The sequence below is a fragment of the Pseudopodoces humilis genome, chromosome 1 (assembly GCF_049639895.1).
Source record: "Pseudopodoces humilis isolate 2021_Gansu_Grassland_sample_001 chromosome 1, ASM4963989v1, whole genome shotgun sequence".
Taxonomy (NCBI): Eukaryota; Metazoa; Chordata; class Aves; order Passeriformes; family Paridae; genus Pseudopodoces; species Pseudopodoces humilis.
Window position 1 is genome coordinate 737078 of NC_142200.1, and position 23072 is coordinate 760149.

At 45.5% G+C, this 23072-nt stretch overlaps 1 protein-coding gene across 2 annotated transcripts in view; it reads right to left on the bottom strand.

The window, feature by feature from the left end:
- The window catches only part of ARHGAP39 (Rho GTPase activating protein 39), a 99803-nt gene that overhangs the window by 8452 nt on the left and 68279 nt on the right, over positions 1-23072 (bottom strand). The window contains exons 3-6 of one of the 2 annotated variants that reach the window (XM_014262232.2): positions 19960-20040; positions 9659-11060; positions 4568-5129; positions 1919-2011 (exon numbers count right to left, since the gene is read on the bottom strand). In XM_014262232.2, the coding sequence (XP_014117707.1) occupies positions 1919-2011; positions 4568-5129; positions 9659-11060; positions 19960-20040 (2138 nt within the window). The remainder of the gene's footprint in view (positions 1-1918; positions 2012-4567; positions 5130-9658; positions 11061-19959; positions 20041-23072) is intronic. The other variant, XM_088060739.1, reaches the window with a different exon arrangement.

The following is a 23072-nucleotide window of genomic DNA, read 5'->3' on the forward strand; positions in this document are numbered from 1 at the left end:
ATTTTAAATATTATAATTACATCATAATGTATCATTGTCAATATCTACAATAATAAAGATATTGAAAATATTGTGTATAATGCTATATATTAAAATATATATAATTTGTAATTATGTATTTGAAATTAGAAAAATAAATATATATTATGTATCTATTAACACATAAGTTGTATTATATGTGATTAATTGAGTTACTAATTATATAGTAGAAGTATACAATTATTACAAGAATGATTATATCATTATTACTATAATAATATAGTAATAATATGGTATTAATAAAATAATAGCAATAATAATAGCAAAATGAGTGTGAAATAATAATAATAATAGTAGTAATAATAGTAATAATAGTATACAATAAACTCCATATATTTGACATATTATAGAACATATCCCTATACATTCTAATTAAGAAGATTTTAAATTATAGATACTAATTATATGCAATTATTATTAATTATTACACTGCTGTAATAATATACCTGCATATAATAACATTTATAATTATAACAATATAATCATAACTTTATCTGTATATAATAATAAAATATTTATAATAATATAAATCATAGAATTATTGTATAATTATAATTGTAATATAATTATTATATTATTATTCTATATTATTTTGTATTATATTATTATTACATAATAAGTATATAAATATACTTAGAAATTAAAATATAACTGTAATTAGTTATAGATATAAATATAAATATTATTACAATATAATTATAATTCCAAATTACAGTGTAATGAAAATAACAATGATTATAAAAATAATTAAATTTTAAATTATTGTTATTACTATTATAACTATTACTATTACCATTATTATTTATTATTACTACTATTGATAATTAATATCTATATTAGTACTAGCATCCATATTATGATTTATTATTAATAAAATAATACTAGTATTAAAAGTAATATTAATGCTGAAATTAATGGTAATATTTATTACTATTAATAATAACAATGATATTTATTACTATTATGATTACTGTTAGCCTTATTACTCCTACATTATTAATATTGCTATTTATTATTAATACTTATATTAATACTAACATTTCTATTATGATTTATTATTAATAAAATAATAATAGTATTTTAAGTGATATTAATGCTAAAAATAATATTTATAATAATATTTATTACTATTATGATTATCATTATGATTACGCTTATTATGCCTACATTTTTATTTCTTAGTACTATTTTTTATTATTAACACTAATATCACTATTTCTATTAATTATTTATATAACACTAATATTAATACTAATTATATTCATACCAATATTAATACTAATATTAATAATTATGTTATAGTAGTATATTAATATAATATATAAATATATCAATATTATACGATAATATGAATATATCGATGTTATATATCAATATATTGATATTATATATTACTATAATATTAATATATAATATAAAGGTATAATATAAATATAAAATATCTATATATTATAATAATATATTAATATATCGATATTATCTATTACTATAATATAAATATATAAGTACAAAATATCTATATATTACATTAATATATTAATATATCAATATTATATATTACTATAATAGTAATATATGTTATATATAATATTAAGGTATAACATTAATATATTATGATAATATATTAATATATAACATTAATATATTATGATAATGTATTTATATATAACATTAATATATTATGATAATATATTAATATGTAATAATATTAATATTTTAAATATTAACAATAATGTTATTAATAGCTAAATTTCACCAACTCAACCTCACCCCTATTAATTACCCCAATTAATTAATGAATCCCCCATCCCTCTATCCCTGCTGTCCCTCTCCCATCCCTCGGTTCCCTGGGGAATTCCGGGAATTCCGGGGTCCCTACCCGGGATCTCCTCGCTCTGGGGCTTTGGTTTCTTTCGCAATTTGGGTTTCTTCTGATTGGTCCTTGCCAGGATGTGCCGGAGGTGCCGCGAAACTGGGGAAAAACACCGGGAATTCCCGCGGGAAACGGACACCGGGATCGGGAGAACAACGGGAATTGACACGGAATTGGAATGACATTGAAATGAAAAAAAAAAAAAGAAATTTAAATTAAATTGAAATGAAAATTGAAATTAAAATTAAATTGATATGAAATTGAAATTAAAATTAAAATTGAAATTGAAATTAAAATTAAATTGAAATGAAATTGAAAATAAAATTAAAATTAAATTGAAATTAAAATTTAAATTAAAATTAAATTGAATTTGAAATAAAAATTAAAATTAAAATTGAAATTAAAATTACGATTTAAATACAAAAAAAATTAAATTTAAATGGAAATTGAAAAAAATTAAGTTGAAGATAAAACTGAAATTTAAAATTAAATGTGATTTGAATTTAAAAAAATTAAATTAAAATTAGAAAACTGAAATTAAAATTTTAATTAAAATTTGATGTGAAATGGGAATTAAAGTAAAATTAAAATTTAAATATTGAAATTACAGTTGAAATTCAAATTTGAAATGAAATGGAAATTGAAATTAAATGAAATTTGAGAATAAAATGAATCTAGAAATAAAAATTAAAACTGAAATTTAGTTGAAATGAAATTGGAATTATAATAAAAATTTGAAATTAAACTAAAATAAAAACGAATGAAAATTGAATTTGAAATAAAACTGAAATAAAATGAAAAGGAAAATTGAAATAAATTTGAAATTACTTAAAATAAAAATTGAAGTTTAAATTGAAATTAAAATAAAATCAAATTAATTTCATATCATTGAAATAAAATTAAAGGAAAATGAAAAAATTTAAATGGAAATAAAAACTGAAAGGAAATGAAAGTGGAAATGAAAATAAAACACTGAAATGAAATTGAATTAAAACATTGAAATGGAGTTTAAATGGAAATGAAAATAAAAAAAGTTCAATAAAATTGCAAAGTTAAAATAAAATATCATAAAAATTAAAATTGAAATAATTATAAATAAAGCCAAATAAAACTGAGTAAGCAAAGGTTAAAAAATGAAGAAAAGTTTAAAAATTTATTGGAAAAGAAATAAAAAAGTGAAAATAGAATTATTAAAGCAATCAATAAATAAAATAAAATAAAATAAAAAAAATAAAAGTATTAAAGCAATAATTAAAGAAAATAAATATAAAAATTAAAGATACACTGTAAATCAATTAAAGCAGAAAATAAAGACAAAAAGAAATGATATAAAAATGTAAATTAAAAATAGAAAAAATAAGTAAAAATGAAATAAAAATAGAAATAAAGAAAATAAAAAGAAAATTACAATAAAAATTATATTTAAAACTCAAAATAAAAGGAAGAAAATAAAAAAAAATTGTGAATAAAAACCCAATTAAAATGACAATGAAAATGCAAATTAAACCAAATGAGATGGAATAGAAAATTCAAATTAAAACAAACCAACGTCAACAACAAAACCGATCAACACAAAGACAACGAAATCCCTGGAAAAAACACGGAAAACTCAAAATGAGGATGGAATTCGGGAATTCCCAGGGAAGGACTCTGATTGGCTGGAGAGGAGTTGGGGGCGGAGACTCTCCCTCAGCGCTGAATCCAGCGGGAAATGACTTTGACACCTCTGGTGGGACCAACCCAACTCATCCCAACATTCCTGGGAATTCCCATCGGGAACGCTCCAGCTTCCGTGGCCTCCTGGGGTGGGATCCTCTCCTTGTGTCCTCCAGGAGCTGAAGGACACCTTGGAACCCCGTGAGAAATTTGGGATCCAAAATCCTAAATTTTCCTGGATTCCCAATCCCACCTCATCCACGACCCACTGGGAGGTGGCATCAACTCATGGGGATGTCCAGATGGGGAAGGATTTGGGACAACCAATCCCAAGGCTGGAGAGGATCTCCTAAAATTCCCACATTTCCCAGATTTCTGTGTCCTTCTCCGGCCATGACCAAAAACCTCGGGAGATGGGAATCTTCTGGGTTCCATCTCAACACAGGGGGTTTTTTTGGGATCCAAAGCTACTCGAGAAGGAACATCAGGAGGTGGGAATGATGGTGAAACCGTGGAATCACAGGATTTTGGATCCAATGCTACTTGAGAAGGAACATCTGGAGGTGGGAATGATGGTGAAACCATGGAATCAGGGAATGGTTTGTGTTGGAAGGAACTTCAGGGGATGGGAGAAGTTCCAGGAGTGGAGGTGACACTGATCCCACAGAGGTGTCAAAGCTCATTTCCTCTTGGATCTCCTGTTGGATTTCTGGGAAGGAGAAGGGTGGGAAAGGCCCCACAGCACCGGGTGCACCTCCAGGAGATGTTTTGGATGAGGATCCACCTTTCCACAAGGAGACTCAGCCAAGAGGAAAGGAACCAAATCAGTGGGTTGGGACACGGAATCATGGAATGGTTTGGATTGGAAAGGACCACAAAGCCCATCCAGGGACACCTTCTGCTATCCCAGGCCGCTCCAATCCCCATCCAACCTGACCTGGAACACTTTCAGGATTGGAGACAGCCACAGAAGCCACCAGGCCGCGGTTCCTCACTTACCTTTGGTGTCATTCACCGGATCCATGTGCCGGTAAATGTATCCTTCAAGGTAGGAATGGAATTTGGGAGTGGGTGGGAAAAAGGCCAAACAAATGGCCATGAGCTCCCAGCCGCGAGCCAGGCTCTCGTATCGGAAGTTCTCGGTGGTCTGCCGGCACAGCTGGATGTAGAGCTCATCTCGCAGCCCCTGCATGCTCCAACCTTTGGTGGCGATCTCCAAGGCCACGTTGAGCTGGTCCGTCTTGGCCCGCCGGTCGCCCATGTACATCTGGATGAGCTTGAAGATCTCGCACGCCTCCTTCTTGACGTTGCGGTCGTTGGTCATGATCATGGGTTTCTTGATGGATTCGCTGCTCCAGGCCAGCATGTTGGCGATGGAGACCTTCCGTCGGAAGAGCCCTTGGGTGTGCTTGTTGAAGTGCTTGGAGGCCCAGTTCTCAATGTCCGTCTCCGAGGAGGGCTTGCGCAGGTTGAAGGTGGGGAAGACGCAGCTGGCGCTCGGCATCATGTTCCGTGTCTGCCGGCTGTTTTCGAACTGCGCGCAGGCGCCGAGGTCCTCGGACTGGGGGACAACAGGCGGGACAGGTCAGCAGTGCTGGTGGGGTGGGAGTGCTGATGGAACGATCGATTGATCAATCGATTGATCAACAGATCAAAAAACTGACCAACCGATAAACCAATGAACCAACCAACCGATGGATCAATCAATGAAGCAACCAACCAACTAATCAATCAATGAACCAAGCAACCAACCAATGGATCAATCAATGAACCAAGCAAACAACCAACTGATCAATCAATGAAGCAAGCAACCAACCAATGGATCAATCAATGAAGCAAGCAACCAACCGATGGATCAATCAATGAAGCAAGCAACCAATCAATGGATCAATGAATGAACTAAGCAAGCAACCAACGGATAAATCAATGAAGCAAGCAAGCAAGCAACTGATCAATCAATGAAGCAAGCAACCAACCATCGGATCAATCAATGAACCAATGGATCAATTAATGAACCAAGGAACTAATGGATCAATCAATGAACCAACCAAGCAAGCAACTGATCAATCAATCAATGAAGCAAGCAACTGATGGATCAACAAACCAATCAACCAGTAAACCAATCAACCAACCAACCAATGGATCAAGCAACCAAGCAACGAATCAACCAACAAACCAATCAATTATCAATCAATCAATCAATTAATCAATCAATGAAGCAAGCAATCAACAGATCAAAAAACTAACCAATAAACCAATGAACCAACCAACAAATTGATCAATCAACAAACTGATCAATGAAACAACCAGCCAGTAAACCAATCAACCAACCATCCAACAAATGGATCAATCAACCAAGCAATCAACCAATGAATGAATTAATGAATCAATCAATCAATTAATCAATCAACCAATGAACCAATCAAGAAATCAACAGACCAACAAACCAACCAGTAGGGCAGTCAGTGAAAAAAAACAATGAACCAATAAAACAATCAATCAACCAAGCAATCATCCAACCAATAAATCAGACAACAAACTGATCAATCAACCAAGCAAGAAATCAATCAACCAACCAACCAACCAGTCCATCAATCAATCAATCAATCAATCAACCAATGAATCAACCAATCATCCAAACAATAAATTAGCCAGAAGCCAAATCAATCAACCAATCAACCAACTGACCAGTGGAGAAACCAAAAGACCAACCAAGCAATGAATGAATGGTTGAACCAACCAACCAATTAATTGATCCACCAAATCAATCAATCAACCAATCAATCAACCAATTAATCAACTGACCAGCCAACAAACGAATGATCCAATAAATCAACCAATCAAACAATGAACCAACCAACCAACCAAAAAAATTACCTATCAATTAAACAAGCAATCATTCAACCAATAAATCAGCCAGCAAGCCGATCAATCAAACAATTGATCGGCAGAGAAACCAACAGACACGCCAACCAACCAACCAACCAATGAATTGATCCAACAAATTAATCAATCAACCAAGCAATGAACTGACTGACCAGCCAACAAACCAATGAATGAATGAATGAATGAGTCAACCAACCAACCAACCAATTGTTGCAGCATTCAGAGGTTTTCCCATAAACCTCATCCTCTCCAAGGAGCTTCTCCTCAATCCCATCATGGCCAAGTGGAGCTGACCCAGTGCCAGCAGCCACGGTGGGCTGTGGCATCGATTGGCATCAGGAGGGAGGGGACTGGTGGGGACAAGTGACAGGATGGACTCTCTTTTCTCTTGGTCAATGGAGTCAAGGGCAGAAGTTGGTGGCAATGTAGGGGAAAACAAAGCGCGAGTGGCTTTGGGTTCCACCTGTCCTTTGGGGACGCTGGGGACACACCCACCTTTAACAGCCCCCAGGAGACCCCCTCTACCCAAAATCATCTTCCAGGGTGGTTCTCCAGCAGCCACAGGAGGACGCTGGTGGCTCCTGCAAGCCATGAGCAATGTGGATGGTCCTGAACATCCTGAGGGACAGGAGATGCTCAGGATTTTACCTTGACCTCTGCAGAGCATCCAGCTGGGAAGGACCCAGAGGCCCCCTCTGGACCAGTGTCCTCCTCCTACTGGAACCAGCACAACTTGTGGATGTCACCCCACGAGGTGGAGGGACACCCCAACAGCTGGTGACCAGCATGGAGGAGGCCAACAAGGGACAATGGAGATGGACAATTCCATTGTCCTGCAGCCAGCCAAGGTGGCTTCATCATTTCTTCTGTGACATCCAGGACAGCACCACCTGGGTTTGAGGGGCTCTGAGGACGTGACCCATGGCAGGGGAGGACATGCCACACGATCCAGAGGTGACACTGCTGTCCCCACCTCGTGTAGAGGAGCCACATTGGTGGCCCTGAGCAGAGTCCGTGGCTAAGGTGAATCCAGTGCTGCCACGGACTTGGGGTTGGGCTTTAGATGAGGAACAGAAGAAAAGCAGAAGGTGCAAGGACCCAGGAGGGGACAAGGAAGCCACCCAAAGAGCCACCACAGCTGCTGGCAGGAGCTTCTACTTCTTCAAACAAGTCAAGTTTCTTGTCTCTTCAACAACTCATCCTGTTCCAATGTCAAGATCTTTCCATTGACATGACTCCACTCCCATCTTGACCGCGGTGACGATGGCAGGGACGTGGGACTTGGACATGGGAGCTTCACCCCTCAAAGGACCCAGCCCTGCTGTCACTGTGGCCCCAAAGGTCCTTCTGTGTCCTCCAACCTGGTAAACTGAAGGCCCATGGGGTTTCCTGGGTGGAAAGAGACGCAGGAGATGCTCGAAGGTCTCTTAGTTGGCAGCTCTTGGGGAAGTGGCTTTTCCAAAAATTGGTCCATGACCAGAGCCACCAACAACACCCAGGGAGAAGGAAGGAACCACATTGGTTGGGGTCATCAACCTTCTCCAGCCAAGGAGAGCATGGTCAGGCCAGGGAGTGACACCAGAAGCGAAATGCGATGGATCCTCTGCTGCCAGAGCCAATAGGAAATTAACTTCAGCCCTAATTAGCTTTAATTAGCACCTAAATGAACTTGGGGGATGCCCTGGCCTACAAGAAGGGGAATAAACCATCAGGCATCAACTGCAAACAGGCCATGACCTCCTGCCTGTCCCATGAGGTGACCATGGTGTCACCTCAGAAATTAGGGATTCATCAAGGGAGAAGGTCCTGGAGCCATATGGATGGGGATTGGATGCACCTGAGTGTGGGGACACTCCACTGGTGACAATCACAGCCATGACCATGGAAGGGTTTGGGTTGGAAAGAACCTTCAAGACCATCCCATTCCAATGGCCAGCGACACCTTCCATGATCCCAGGTTGCTCCAAACACCGTCCAGACTGGCCTTGGACACTCCCAGTGATGGGGCAGCCGCAGCTTCTCTGGGAAATTGGTGCTGGTGTCCCACCACCTTGGTGTCCCTGAGGTTGAGGAAAACAGATGGGGCCACCAGGACAGAAACCTGGTGGGAAGGAGAAGGAGAAAGATAGAAACATGGTGGGACATTCCCACCATGTCCCAAGCTGTGTGAAGAAGGCATAGGATCACTAATGGCAGCAGCTTTTTCTCCTGACATGAAGATCCAAAGTGGATCTGGAGCTCTCCAGTTTTGGTTCTGGACCTCCTTGTGCAGCACTGAATCCTTGGGGACAATTGTGCTTCAGGAATCTTCTGCTGCCTTTGGATGCAATGCTCCAACAATTTCATTACATGTTTCCATGGACAAAAACGGAATTTTCCAGATGATTTGCTGTTTCCCAGGTCCATGTCCAGGGTCTCCTTCCTGCTGACTCCAAATTCCATCTTCCAGGCAGTTTTCCAGGTGGGATTCATCCCCGCATGTGGCATCATCACCCATTTTTTGGAAGCCCTGACAGCTTTTCCCTGCCTTTCCCAGCCTTTCCCTGGAGGGGACAGATGGAGGACATCCAGAAGCTGATGGAGGATATCCAAAACAGGAGAACAACTGATGGGCTGGAATCTGGGCACATGGGATGCACCAGCTCCAACAATTCCAGGTCTCACTTAAGGGTCTCCTCCAGAATGGGAGTTTGGTGCTGGAGGGATCTCCAGGGAGGGACCAGGTGGTCCACAACTCTGGGAAACAAATCCTGGAAAACTGGTGGCTCTTTCATCCCAAGGTTTTGAAGGACCACTTCGCTAAGACCAACTTCTTTGAAGGACCACCTTGCTAAGGACCAACTTTGAAGAACCACCTTGGCAAGGACCAACTTCTTTGAAGGACCACCTTGCTAAGACAAACTTTTTTGAGGGACCACCTTGCTAAGAACCAACTTTGAAGGACCACCTTGGCAAGGACCAACTTCCCTGAGGGATGAGCCAGGAATGGGCACTCAGGAATCTCCTGGGAGTTGGATCCAGGATCTGCTCCCCCACCGAGAAGCCACAGCACAGAGCTGAGGCTGTCATGGCACAGAGGTGCCTGTGCCAAATCCTGCTGTGGGATCACCCCAGGGACCATCCCACTGGAGGAGAAGGAGCTCCAACCAGGATTGGCCATGCGGTGAAGACCCCCAAAACCGAAACCATTCCCGTGGGCGTTACCTGAGATGGATGTAGGTAGGGCTCGGGGGAGGCCAGGTTGGTCTGGACGGAGACGCTTTTCTCCAGCAGGATCTGGGGGAAGCCCAGCTTCTCGAAGGTGTTCCTCTTCCAGTGCTTGTTCTCCTGCTGCGCCAACGCCTCGTCCTCGCTGAAGGCTCGCACCACTGGGCCCGGCATGGGCAGCGGGAGTGCTCCGTCACTCTCGTAGCCCGAACCGTCCTTTTGGGAATCCCAGCTGCTCCGTTGCTTCATGTGGTAGTGGGCTTGCTGCGCTTCCCACGCCAGGCGCGCCTGCGCCAGGAACGGCTCCGGGAAGCCCCGCGCCGCCTCTGCCTCGGCCGCCTTGCTCTCCGTCCGGTTCATGGGTGACCTGTTGGGTCCTGGCGCGGCTCGTTCCTCACCCAGCTCGCCCAACGCCTCCCGCTCCCCCGAGCCGTCCGTGGAGGAGGCGTTGGCATCGTGGTTCACCGAAGGCTTCCGGCTTTTCCTCTTCCTGGTGGAAGGCGAGTAACCGGTGGAGGACAAGGTGTCCTGCTGGCTGGACCACGACATGGAGTCCTCGCCCTGGGCCACCTGGGCGCCTGTGGGGCCGGGGCAGAAGTCGGGTCCCTCCATGCTGCTGTAGTCGCCCGATTTGATCTCCAGGCGTTGATCCCGCACCAGGCAGGGGCTGTGCTGCAGCGAGTAGGAGCCGCCGATGGGGTTGGGGGAATATTTGTGCCTCAAGCCCGTCTTCATCTTGGGGCTGGAGCCCGACTGCTCCACGTAGACCAACTGCCGGACGTATTCCTTGCCAGCCGGGCTGTATTCCAGGCTCATGAAGCGGTCAGGACACTTCTGCTTGGTGAGCACCAACTGCTGGTAGGGTGAGTTGGAGCCTTGCTTGGGCGACTGAAGGAAAGGGTGAGGCTTCCGGATGGGCGATTTCTGTGGCGAGCCGGCCTTGTAGCTCCCGCTGGCTTCATACTGCATGTCCACAGGAGGCTCGTCGTAGATGGGAGCCTGGTATTCCATGGGGGGCTCCTCGTAGAGCGGGGGCTCGTAGGCGTAGCGGGGCGACGAGGGCTGGGATTCGCTGGAATGTTTGCGGTGCTGGGCTTGGAGTGGCGAGCAGAAGGAATCGCCCCGGCCCAGCAGCGGCGAGCAGCTGCCCACGTGCTCGGCCCTCTTCAGGAAGGGCGACTGCTTCCTCTCCGGGAAGAAGACGGAGTTGTCGGCATCCGAGGAGAAGGTTTGGAGGTTGGGCGACTGTTGGCCGCCCGAGGGCCGGCGGGAGCGGGAGCCCGGTTGGTTTTCCGGGGTGTAACCGTTGCCTTGGTGGAGGAGGAAGCTGGGCTCCCGATCCGTCACCTTGATCAGCATCCGCTCCTTGGTGCCGGCGTTCCATCGGAGGGATGAGGTCCTGCGGGGAGAAACATCACGGGGGGAGGAGGTCAGAATTCCACCAGAATTTGGGAGGCTGGTCCCAAACCTCCCAAACTACGGCAGAGACTGAAGGATGGATATTCCCGAGCACCTGAGAGATGGAGATGTGAGGGATTGGGTGGGACTGGATGGGATTGGATATTGGACAAGGCATGGAGGGACGGGACACGGGGAATGGCTTCCCACTTCCAGAGGGCAGGGTTGGATGGGATAACAGGAAGGAATTTTTGGCTGTGGAGTGGAATTCCCAGAGAAGCTGTGGCTGCCCCATACCTGGAAGTGTCCAAGGCCAGGTTGGATGGGACTTGGAGCAACCCAGGATAGTGGAAGGTGTCCCTGCCTGTGGGATTGGATATTGGGAAGAAATTTTCCTGTGAGGGATTCTTCCCTGGCACAGGAGATTTTCATCTCCTCTATCCCTGCTCCAAGTCCTTGGGACACTCAGGAAGAAGAGGAAAGATGGATTTTATGGAGCTGCCCAGCTCACAGGAGGGATCCGAGCTGGAATTTACTGTTCCCAAGACACAGGGAAGCACATCCTGTCACCAATCCCACGCTGGAACAGAAGATGCCGGAGGCACCGTCTGCTCTCCCAGATTATCCCTCTCCAATTCTCGTTTATTCCCAGCCATTTGTCCCTTCCACCCCCCAGGAAAAGGTGGAGTGAGCTCAATCGCTGAGTTTTGAGGGAAAAATTCCCACAAAAACCCACAAACAATTCCCTGCAGGAGGCTCCACAGCCTCTCCTTGTTTGTCCACGACTTTGTCCTCTCTCCAAGGGATTTGGGAATGATTTATGCCTTCCTTTTCCACCTTAGGAAGAGCCTTTGGAGCTCCTGGGGACTTGAGCCTCCCGCCAACTTCTTGCTGTCAAAAACCTGGATGAGTTTGGGTTCCTCCACCTTGGTTTGATGGATCTCAACCCCTTATGGATCCCTTCCAGACCCTTAAAATTCCATCCACAACCACAAAATCATGGATTTGTGGAATGATTTGAGTTGGAAAGGGCCTTAAAGCTCATCCAGTTCCCTCCCCTGCCATGAGCTGGGACACTTTCCACTATCCTGGGTTGTTCCAAGCCCCTTCCAACCTTGTTTTACTCCTCAAAAATCTGCTTTTCCTGCTCAAATCATGGACAAAAATCTTGGCTGTCTCTTCTGGAAGAGCTAGAGGTCTTTAATCCTCATGAATAACCTGATTTTTATACACAGATCCCAAGAATTGTGAGGAGAGGAAATAGAAGAGCCACAGAGGATTCCCAGTGGAACTGAACTGGAATTCCCAGGGACTCTGTGGCTGCCCCATCCCTGGAAGTGTCCAAGGCCAGGCTGGACAAGGCTTGGAAAAACCTGAGATAGTGGAAGGTGTCCCTGCCCATGGAAAGGGGTTGGAATGAGACGATCCAGAAGTTCCCTGCAGAAATCCATGTTTCCACATTTTCCCCACCCCCACCCAACCCCAAATCCCTCCTAAATCCAGGTGTTTTCACTCAAACCAGGTGAAACAACCGCTTAATTCCCAGCTTTGCAGCTGGCATTAATATTCCAGCCCGCGGCATCTGGCAGCGGCGCAGCCGAATAAAAATCCCCAACGGAGCAGCGGCGCTTCTGTCAAATCGCCTCGTCCCGGCCGAGCTTTCAATCCCAAATATTAAATAATGGGAAGCAATATTCCTGAAAGCTCCGTGGATTATGGCTAAACCCACCCCCCCACCAAAGAAACCCCATGGAATAAATGGAATTTTCTGCCAGCAAAAGGAATCCCAAAAAGGCAATTTTTGTGCTTAAATCGCTGCCCACGTGCGGCGCGGCTGCTCCGAGAAATTCAAGGGATGCTGGCATGGGGCATCCAGCAGAAATTCCAAATATTCCTGTTATTTCTGGCTTGGCACCGGGTTCTCCCTGCTGTTTTCTCAGTGTGGGGAAGATTTTTCCTGCTCTGTACATTTCCATGACAAAGCCTCTTCCCAAATCCCTCCGTATCTCCTATCCAAGAAATTGATTTCTTCAGAAATTTGCATGATTCCCACATAATTTCCATCTGGTTTAGGGCAGGATTTTTCCATGTTCTCCTAAATCTCCTTCCCTGCTCCAATGCCTCCTCCTTGATCTTCTTCCAACCTTTGGGAAATCAACGATGGAGGGGAGAGGAGAAACCTGGAGCCCTCATCCAGGAATTCCTTTGCTTCCCAATGTTTTTTTGGAATGGATGCCCCCCCGCTCCATTTACACATCGTTATTCATGCCGGTGAGAATTCCGACCATCCACAGCTCAAAATTCCTTAAAATCCCACCAAAACAACCAAAAGTACGAATTCCTGATGCCTTTAGTGGAGCTGAGGGGCAGCTCCACTCCATCGAGGTGAGGGAATAAATCACAGCCGGGTTTAAGCGGAATTATTTCAAAATAATATTTTATTATTTTAAACCAAAATTATTTTGTATTTTGATGGAATGAGGCGGCGACGTGAGGTTTAAAAACAAGAATATTTCCAAAACCGACCCAAACCACACGTTTTTCCAGGATTTCTTTCCCTGCCCCGGCGTTATTTAGACTTTGCAGGTGAAGATTAAAATTTAGAGCCGGGATTAAATGGATTTTCCCCTCCCTGGGAAAGGGAGAAAAAACCCCCTGATTTGAATAATTCAAATATTGGTTTCCGACGGAACGCATCGAGATTCTCCGGGAAAAGCAAAAGATCCCTGGGCACCCCCCACCATCCCGGCTTCTTGTGCCATCCCAAATTCCCAAATTCCCACCGCTCTTCCTTACCTTCCTCCCCCAGCCACGGGATTTGGGAGCATCTTCTCCCTCTGCATTCCACCTGAGCTTAAAATTCTGTTTTCCAGGGCTAAACTGGGATGGGAATGAGGGAAGCAGCCCGGCCCCTCTTCCCTCCCAGCTGGGCACCGCCTGCTCCGAGCGCATCCCGCTGGGAAATCCGGGGTCAGGGATGAGCCGGCGGCGGAAAAAACCTCCCTGTGCCTGGCGCGGTGCCCGGCGCCGCTCCAGCGGCACAGAAATCTCCATGAAAAAAGCGAGGAAAGGTGAGCAGCAGAGCCTGAAGACGTCCAGGCTTCCACCTGAAGCCTCCCGTGATCCATCTGCATTTTTCCAGCCGGGAAAAACATCCTCAGGACAGGAATCAAGCCTCTATAATCATGCAAAAATCTCATGTTTTACGCTGATTTGGAATTAAATTAAACTGTAGGAGAAAATCCTAAAATCCTTCATCCTTAAGGTTTTGCTGCTCCTCACCTGCAAGTAGTGCTGTTCCCAAAAATTTACATGGAATTCTACGGAATTCCGTGCATAGAGATATCCCAGGGCTTGGACTGGAATTTTAAATTCTGAATTTTAAAATTTAAAATCTTAAATTCCTGCTCAAGCCCTTGTTTCTCAGTTTTTGTGGGATTTGGGGTTCTCACAACCCCACCGTGGCCTCTCCAACCCTTCTTCCACACTTCCAATCCCTCTTCCCATCTTTAGGAGCCCGGAAGCATCACTTCCTCCTTGGAATTCAATTTTTTACGAAGCTTTTTGATTGGCTGGAGCTGATTCCTAGAAAAACCGGAATGAGTGAGGTGAAATCTGTGTAATTTGGGAAATAAAATGGATATTTGGGAAGAAGGTGAGTGCCAGGATCGAGTTTTCCCAGGATGATTTGATGGATACAACACAACCCATGGGATATCTGGGAAGGGGAAAATCCAGTTTGGTCTTTCTGGGGGAATTTTGGAGCGATGGGAATGTTGAAGCCCAAAGTCTGTTGACATCAAATCTTGGTTTGGTGGATGTCCACGACCCCCTGAAGCTCCTCCGCACACAATTCCCTTCTCCAACTAAAATATTCCCAAAGGATTATACCCATCAAAATATCATAAAAAAAAAAATTAAAAATTTCTATTATTTTCCCAAAACTCTCAGGGATTGTCCAATCCCTGTCTCCGGATGGCGCTATGGGATCACTTTTAGTTCCAAGCCCTCAACACCAAATCTCTCCGTGAAACATCTCCGGTGTTCCGCTGTGCTCCGGTGGCATCGGCACTAATTAACAACCATGGAAGTTGATGAAGACCAGAGGGAGATAATGAGCCATCCCATCCCTCACCATCTCATTCCCACTTTTTTTCAGGAGAAGCAGGGCCGGGAGGATGGATTTGTTGCCGTTTTCCGGCAGCTGTTTGAACATCGCCTGGTGGGATGGTCAGGTCAGGACATTGGAGGTCACGAATCCATAACCAAAGGATTTTATGGGATGTAGATGATGAGGAAACACCAAAATGAACTCGGATGAGCTCCTTTGGGATCAATCCCATTGGGAACCCACCAGGAGGAAGCACAAGAACAACACAAGCGAGCCAGGCACGGACGACACCGACGCCAAATTCCCGGGAGCCACTGGGAGCTGCTCATCCCAATTAAAGCAATCCCCCAAAAATAGCGTCTTTCCCGAAATCCAAATGTCACCGAAAACAAGAGGAGATCTTTCCAGATTGGAGAGGGAGGAGGGAACGCTGGGAAAGGAGCACAGAAGAGCCTTTATTGTTATGAGGAATCAGCTGGGAAGTACAAAGAGACCAGAAGTGACATTTCCCGAAATAGCCGATCAATAGGGAATCTGCTCCCGCTGGCTCTGGGAGCGCAACAAAGAGTTCCAAAAATGGCGATTTTTTTTAGCGCTCGCCTATTCTGAGTGGATTTTGCATTCCCCAGAGCCCATTCCCTCTGCCAAAGCCTTTTCTCCTCTTGGTCCTCTTTTCTCCTCCAGCCTGAATTGTTCATCAGTGATGGGACACAGGGAATGGCTTCCCACTTCCAGAGGGCAGTGTTAGGTGGGATTTGGGGAAGGAATTCTTCTCTGCGAGGTGCTGGAATGAAATTCCCAGAAAAACTGTGGCTACTCCATCCTGGAAGTGTCTGAGGCCAGGTTGGATGGGGCTTGGGCAGAAGGCCCAGCTCAGCAGGTCCCACCACCACGATACTCCCAAGAGCAACCATCAAGCTCATCCCTTTTTTCCCAAAAGATGGGGTTTTCATCTCGTGGTTCCCCAGGGAATCACCGGTGTCAGTTCTGCTCCTCTTCCTCACTTCCAAGGGAACCAGACAATGGATTGACCTCAAAAAGTCAGAAATGGTCACATTTATGAACTTGGCAGTTGGAACCAAGCTTAAAATACGGCGTGGTGGTTCCTCACCCCCTTCCTGGGTTTCTCCAAAGCTCCTGCAAGTCTCTTCCTGAATTTTGGGCCTGGATTTACACAACTTTGCCAAATTACAGCCATTCCCTGAATCCATGTGGCACTAGGACAAGAAATCCGGATGGAAAAGGGCTGAACGTGGCCAGGGCAGAATTTGGACACTGAAGATTCCCATGGCTGGAGATGAATCCAGCAATTCCCATGAGAACCAAGAAGTGAAAACAGCTGAAAAAGCAAAAATTTTTGGCAAATTACGGCTGTCTCCCAAAACAGAGGTGGCTCAACCACCACAACCACTTCCTAAACCTCTGCAGACTTCAATCCACCTCCAAAACCACCTCAGGTGCCTCCACGCGAGGTTCCGTCGAGCTCCGAATGGTGGTGCCGGGATTTTTGGGAGCCAGCCCAAATTCTCTCCCTGTTTCCCCAATTTCTTTGCTATGAAGTGATTCCCGTTGAGCACAAGAAGATTGAAGACCTCTTCCAACATTCCTGGATGTGGAGGTCCGGAAGAAACTGAGGAAGACCAAGCCAAGGATCCCATGCAGGTGAAGCAGCCGCCGTCCTCCTCTCCTAAAACAACCACGGGAGAAGCGGGATTCTCCCTGTTCATGGATTGGACATCCCAACTTTTTACAAAGAGCTGGAACACTCAGGGAACCTTCTCCAGCTCCAAAACCTGGAATGAGGGATTTGCCACAGCTTTGGAGAACTTTGGTGCCATCCTGGCTGTCAGGAGGAGAAATGGAGAAGGAAGTCCTTAATTTTGAAGATTTTTGGTATAAAAACCAGCTTGAACAGCCTTGGACCTTGGAGCCTTGGACGCAACCATGGGATGAAGACAGAAATTTTGGATTTCTCCCACAGACAAGCCGATTTCCCGATGGGAAGATTGATTTTGGATTAGCAGAGGGTTCAACTCCCTCAATGGAATGAGGACAGGAACAGCTCCAGGGATCACAAATCCAGAGGGAATGAAGAGGGAAAGGGTTAAGGGCAGGGATGGTGAATGATGGGATTTGGGATTCCAGGGCTTCCCGACAAAAGCCTTCCAGGCAGACAGAGCATGACGTCATCCTCTTAATGACACCCACTAATCTTAATTATATTGGAAAAAATTCCCCTGAGGAATTGTTGGCTGGGAGCTCCAAGGAAGTGGAAAAATCCTTCCCTGCTCCTGAGGATGTTGATGCAGCTCCTGGGGTGCTCCAGGGAGCTGAACCCCAGAGCTGCACCTGGAGGTGGTGACAATTCCATGGGTGACGATCCCCAGCCGAATCCCACGGGATTTCTCAGTCAAGATCCAGCTTCTCTCCACAAGCCACCTTGATCCCACACTTTGTCCCAACATCTGGGACTTCTCCAGCTTCTCCATTCCCGGACAGAGGGGATGGAGGAAGGCAGGAACCATGACCTGGGTCTCACCACACTTTCCCGTCCACCAGAGAACCATGGATGAGCTGTGGGACTCAATCCTGTCTCCCTCTGCCATTTTCCAGAGGAAAACCTCTGGAATTAATGCCAGACTAGAGGAGAAGAAGGTTGGAAAGACCTGCCAAGGCTGTTTGCTTTCAGAACTGATTTTCCAGCTGATCCTGGAACCTCCAGGATCGTTTCATGAATGGGGTTTGGAAGCAGATGGATCTGAGGGAGCTGTGGCTGCTTCAGTTGGGAGCATTTGAGGGCTCATCCCACTCCATGATGGAACTTTGAAGCTCTGGTTGGGTTCCATCCTGCTCCGAATCCGTCATCTCCGTGGTGGCATGAACCCATGGGACAACCAGAGATCTCCCAATCCCTTGGCAACCTTTCCCAAGGTCCTAGAGCATCATCCTTCCCATCCTTGGAATTGTTCCAGTCCAGGTTGGACAGGGCTTGGAGCAACCTGGGATACTGGAAGGTGTCCCTGCCCTTGGAGGGGTTTGGGTGGGATTGGATCATCTTTGAGGTCCCACCCAACCATGACTCCATGATTAGCTTTTCCCCTCATAATTAATCCCATTAACAGGAATTCATCACAAGCTCCGATTGCATCTCGTGGCACTCACAGGGTTAAACCAAAATCCCACCCCACAGAGACTCGTTCTTCCAGAAGGATTCTGGATGTCCACTCACAGCTAATTAAGCAAAGCTGCTAATTAGCTCCTTGGCTGGCGGCGGGCTGGGGGAAGGGTGGCCAGGGCTGCTCCGTGGGTTTTTATGGGATTGGGAAGACGGAGGCGTCTCCTGCGGCAGAGCTGATGCCAACAGCTCACGTGTGCAGTGACACCAAAGCTTTTAACTGCCACCAGCCCAAATCCACGTTGCCCCTGTCACTGCTCCATGTCCCCCTCACCAACAAATCCCACCGGATTCCCACCACCAATCCCTGTTTCCCAACCAAACAGCTCCAAGCTTCCCAAATCTCACTCCTTCCCACTCTTCCTGGGAATTGCATCCACCCAGCTCGCGGATGGGATCGGGTTGTCCATGGATTCATGGAGAGCGTTCGGCTGGCGAGGATAAAAATCTGATTCCATCGCCCTGCTGGTTTTCCCTCCTGGAAAGCTCGGAATTTTTTCCCCTTTCTTCCTTAAGTGGTAATTAATTCAGACGCTTCCCAGGAGGTCACTTGGAGGCAGTGAATTCCAGGGAAAGGTGGGATGGAAAGTGGCCAGAGCCTCCAGGGGGATTTTCCGTGTCTTGGATCGGGATGCAGAAAGCGGCATGCTGGGCTCGCCGTCTTGGAACAGCAGGAAAATGTGCTGGGAAAAAGGATGAGGAACATCCCGCTCTTCCCGGTCTCTGTTTCCGACACGGAAAACAAAGGAAGAGTTGGAGGTACCTCCACTTATTGCCAATTCCAGAAAATCCAGGAACGTGTGGAAAAAAATGTGCTGGGAGAAGGGATGAGGAGCATCCCGCTCTTTGTGGCCTCCACTTCCAACATGGAAAACAAAGGAAGAGCTGGAGGTGCCTCCACTCATCCCAAACTCCAGAAAAAATCCAGGAATTTGGGGTTTATCAAAACCCGGAGCAACCAGGCAGGAGTGACTCTGTAAATTCACAAAATCCAGTCTTAACCTCATCTTGGATTTTTAGGGTTTTGAAAAGGGCCTGGTGGGGTTCAACAGGGACTTCTGGGGTTCAGTGAGGACTTGGAGGATTCAAGAAGGACTTTTGGGGTTCAATGAGGACGTTTGGGGTTGAGTGAGGATTTGGGGTTCAAGAAAGACTTTTGGGGGTTCAATGGGGATTTTTGGAGCTCAAGAAGGAATTTTGGGGTTTAGTGAGGATTTGGGGTTCAAGAAAGACTTTTGGGGGTTCAGTGGGGATTTTTTGAGCTCAAGAAGGAATTTTGGGGTTCAGTGAAGATGTGGGGTTCAAGAAGGAATTTTGGAGTTCGATGAGGATTTTTGGGGCTCAGCAAGGACATGGTGGGGTTCAGTGAGAATTTTGGGTTTTCAATGAAGATCTGGGTTCCAAGATGAATTTGGTAGGGTTCAAGAAGGACTTTTGGGGTTCAGTCAGGACTTTTTGGGCTTCCCTGAGGACTTTTGGAGTTCCACAAGGACCTGAAGGCAACACATGAAGGGAAGGGATGAAGACAAGGCTTGGAAAAGTGGGAATAAAACAAAAGTGATGTTCACTGCTCCACCCATCCCAACCCCAATCCCGGAGGGAAATTCCAGCTACCTGTAGTGCAGGAGTTGTCCTTCCGCACTGTAATCCCGATAAATGTCGTATTCCTTCTCGAACACTCCGGAAGGCGACGAACTGGAAAACAGGAATGAACAGGGAGTTACCATCAATGTCTCCTCTGGGATTAATGGAGATGAATCCCAACAGGATGGGATCCAGATGTCCTGGATCTGCTCCCGGGACCTGCTTGAGCTTGGAGTCATGGATTTTTTATTTTGAGTTGTTGGCCAGATGATGACCAAGCCACCCGTGGCTGTGATCTCCAGCTTCATGATCTCCAACCCTTCAAAGACCAAATTTTCCCTTAAAACATCTGAGCAGATCCCGAACATCTCCTGGTTTCATCCCACCCTTTTCGAGTGCCGCTCCCGATCTTCAACAACCTCGGATGATCAGAGCCAATACGGGAAGAGGAAAATCCCCCCCAAAAAACCCCTTTTTTCCTCATTTTCATTTATATCTGAGCCTGCAGAGCTTTTGCTCCCAGAAGATGGAGAAAGTCACACCACCAACCCCCTCCAAGAGACACCACACTTGGAAAAACATGGAAAAAAAACCATCTGGAAGCATGGGATGGAATTTCCCAGTTGATTTTTGGACTTGGTGGGGTTCAATGAAGACTTGGGAGTTCAAACTTGGGAGTCCAAGAAGAATTGTGTGGGATTCAAGAAGAACTTAAAGCCTCTCCTGTAGGATCAAACCCATTCTTGATCCGTGTTTTTGGCTCCACGCTTTTCCAATGGCCATGAATCCATGTCAAGACCCTCCAGCACTTCCCAAAAACCAGGTATTGATCATCGTCTTTCCAATATTATCCATCCCCACTGCCAAGGAGCACAGAAAAAGGTTTATTTCTGCCTTAACAGCCCTTCCCGGTGGGAATGTGCTCAGAGTTGGTCCCATTTGGAAAACAAAGGGCAAATAATCAGAAAACATCTGGAGAAATAACTTTATTCCAGAAAAAGACCCCTAAAAATCCCCCCACATTTCCTCGTTAAGGCTCTCTCCTTAATAAAATTCGGATCAAACGCTGGTTTCGGGAGGAAAAAAAGAGGGAAAAGAAACAAATCTTCCTAATAGGATAAAGCTCCAAAATTTTAGTGGAGCAAGGAGGCAATGAAATTAAGCTTCTGTCAAAGCTCATTTAAATGGGATTTAGCCCTGGAATTATGGCTGTGTGGAATTGCTTAATCCCTTTTTCCTCCCCAGCGCGTGTGAATGGATTTCCTCCTCCTCCTCCAGGATTCCTGAGAGAAAGGCATCACCTCTGATCCCAGAGCTGTAGCCAGATCCATGGAATTCAGATGGATCCCCAAATCCATGGTGGAATTCAGATGGATCCCAGATCCATCCCTGGAAGTGTCCCAGGCCAGGTTGGAGCAACTTGGGATAGTGGGAGGTGTCCGTGCCCAGGAACTGGATGGGCATTAAGGTCCCTTCCAACCGTTCCGTGACTCCAGGATTCCAGGAGAGTTCAGGAGTTGTCCAAGGTCCTTCCCTACGGATCTGCTTCCCAGCACTCCACCCCCCATCCCGTACAGCAGCATCCCTGGGGAAATTCCTGGTGGAAATGTCGTTTTTTCCGTCAAAAAACTCCACTGGAAGCCAGTCATGGACAAAACGGGATCGTCAAACCCAACGGACACCGAAATTCCCTGGATGGGATGGACCAAGAGCTCCTCCCACTGCCATTAGCAAGGTCCACACCCTTCCAGGAGGGAATTCCCACTCCTCCAGATCCCAGGTTTCTGTTCCAGGTGCCAGCATCAAGCTCCACGTGCTCCTCCATCCTTTATTTTGGCTGAGCCCGAGGAGGGGTGTTTTTTTCTTGGAGTTTTTTGGAGTTGTTGCTTCCAAGATCTTCCAAATCCACCGGAGTCATGGCTTGGTTTCCATCCATCCAGCATTAATTATCCCCATCCAAACGAACTCCAGGCCACCTCCAATCCATCTCTGACGAGGTTTCTGAGCAGAGTTGACAAACGAGCAAATCCATCCCAGAGATTCCCACTAGTGTGAGCTGGGCAGGGAATCTCTGCAGGATCCGCTGGAGGTCGGAGCAGTGGTTGCACATTCTTGAGAATGGCCGAGCCGGCCACGCTCGCTTTTCCAGGATGAGCCAAGTTTTTGGGAATCATTAAAAACCACCGGCTGAGGTTCCAGCGTTAACAAGCAGCCTCTGGAATTGGCTGGAGCCCGGGGCAGGATTCCCAGTTAATTCCTGGTTAATATTTAAAAAGCAGCACTGCTGGATTCCGGCTATCCCGGCTTCTCAGGGGCAGGAATGTGACGGAGCGTGGCCCCTACACTTGGCCAATTGTTTTGCCAAGGTTTTTAAGCCAAATCTTTAAGGGTTTTGCTCAATTTACAGAATAATTGGATTAAAGGAAGAATTTTACGATGAGGGTGGTGAAACACAGGAGAATCTGTGGCTGCTCCATCCCTGGAATATTCCAGGCTGTGTTGGATGGGGCTTGGAGCAACCTGGGAGAGTGGAAGGTGGCCCTGCCCATGGAAGAGGGTGGAACTGAATGGTTTTGAGGTCCTTTCCAACCCAAACCATTCCACGTTTAAGGTCTTCCCTGGAATCTCCACCTTGACCCAGTTTGTGTCCTCGAGCCAGACATTCCCACCCAACCTGGCCTTGGCCAACCTGGAACAACTGGGATAATCTGGAAAGCTCAACCCAAATGAATTCCCAAAATGGGCGTCAAGGCCTTCCACAAGCATGGGGCTACAGGCACTGGATTGCATCCCAGAAATCCCAACAGATAAAATCGCACGCAGCTGATCACAGGAAGCAAAACCAGTACTAACCAAAAACCTGACCGGTTTGGAAACCTGGTTTTGGTTTTAGAAAGGTGTCCTGAGATCTCCCCAGAATCCTTCTCCATGCAAAGCCAGCCTGGCTCCCTCATTTTCTCCTCACACATCCTGTGCTGCATCCTGGTGATTCCCCACTGGATTCTCCCAGGTTTTCCAGGTTCTGGATAACCCAAAATGACCTGAGGTTGCCCAGCTGTGGTCAAACAAGGATTAAATCTTCCCTGGACCTTCTGAGGTGTTCCAAACTTCCTCACCTGCCCTTGGGATAACACTTCCCAGCA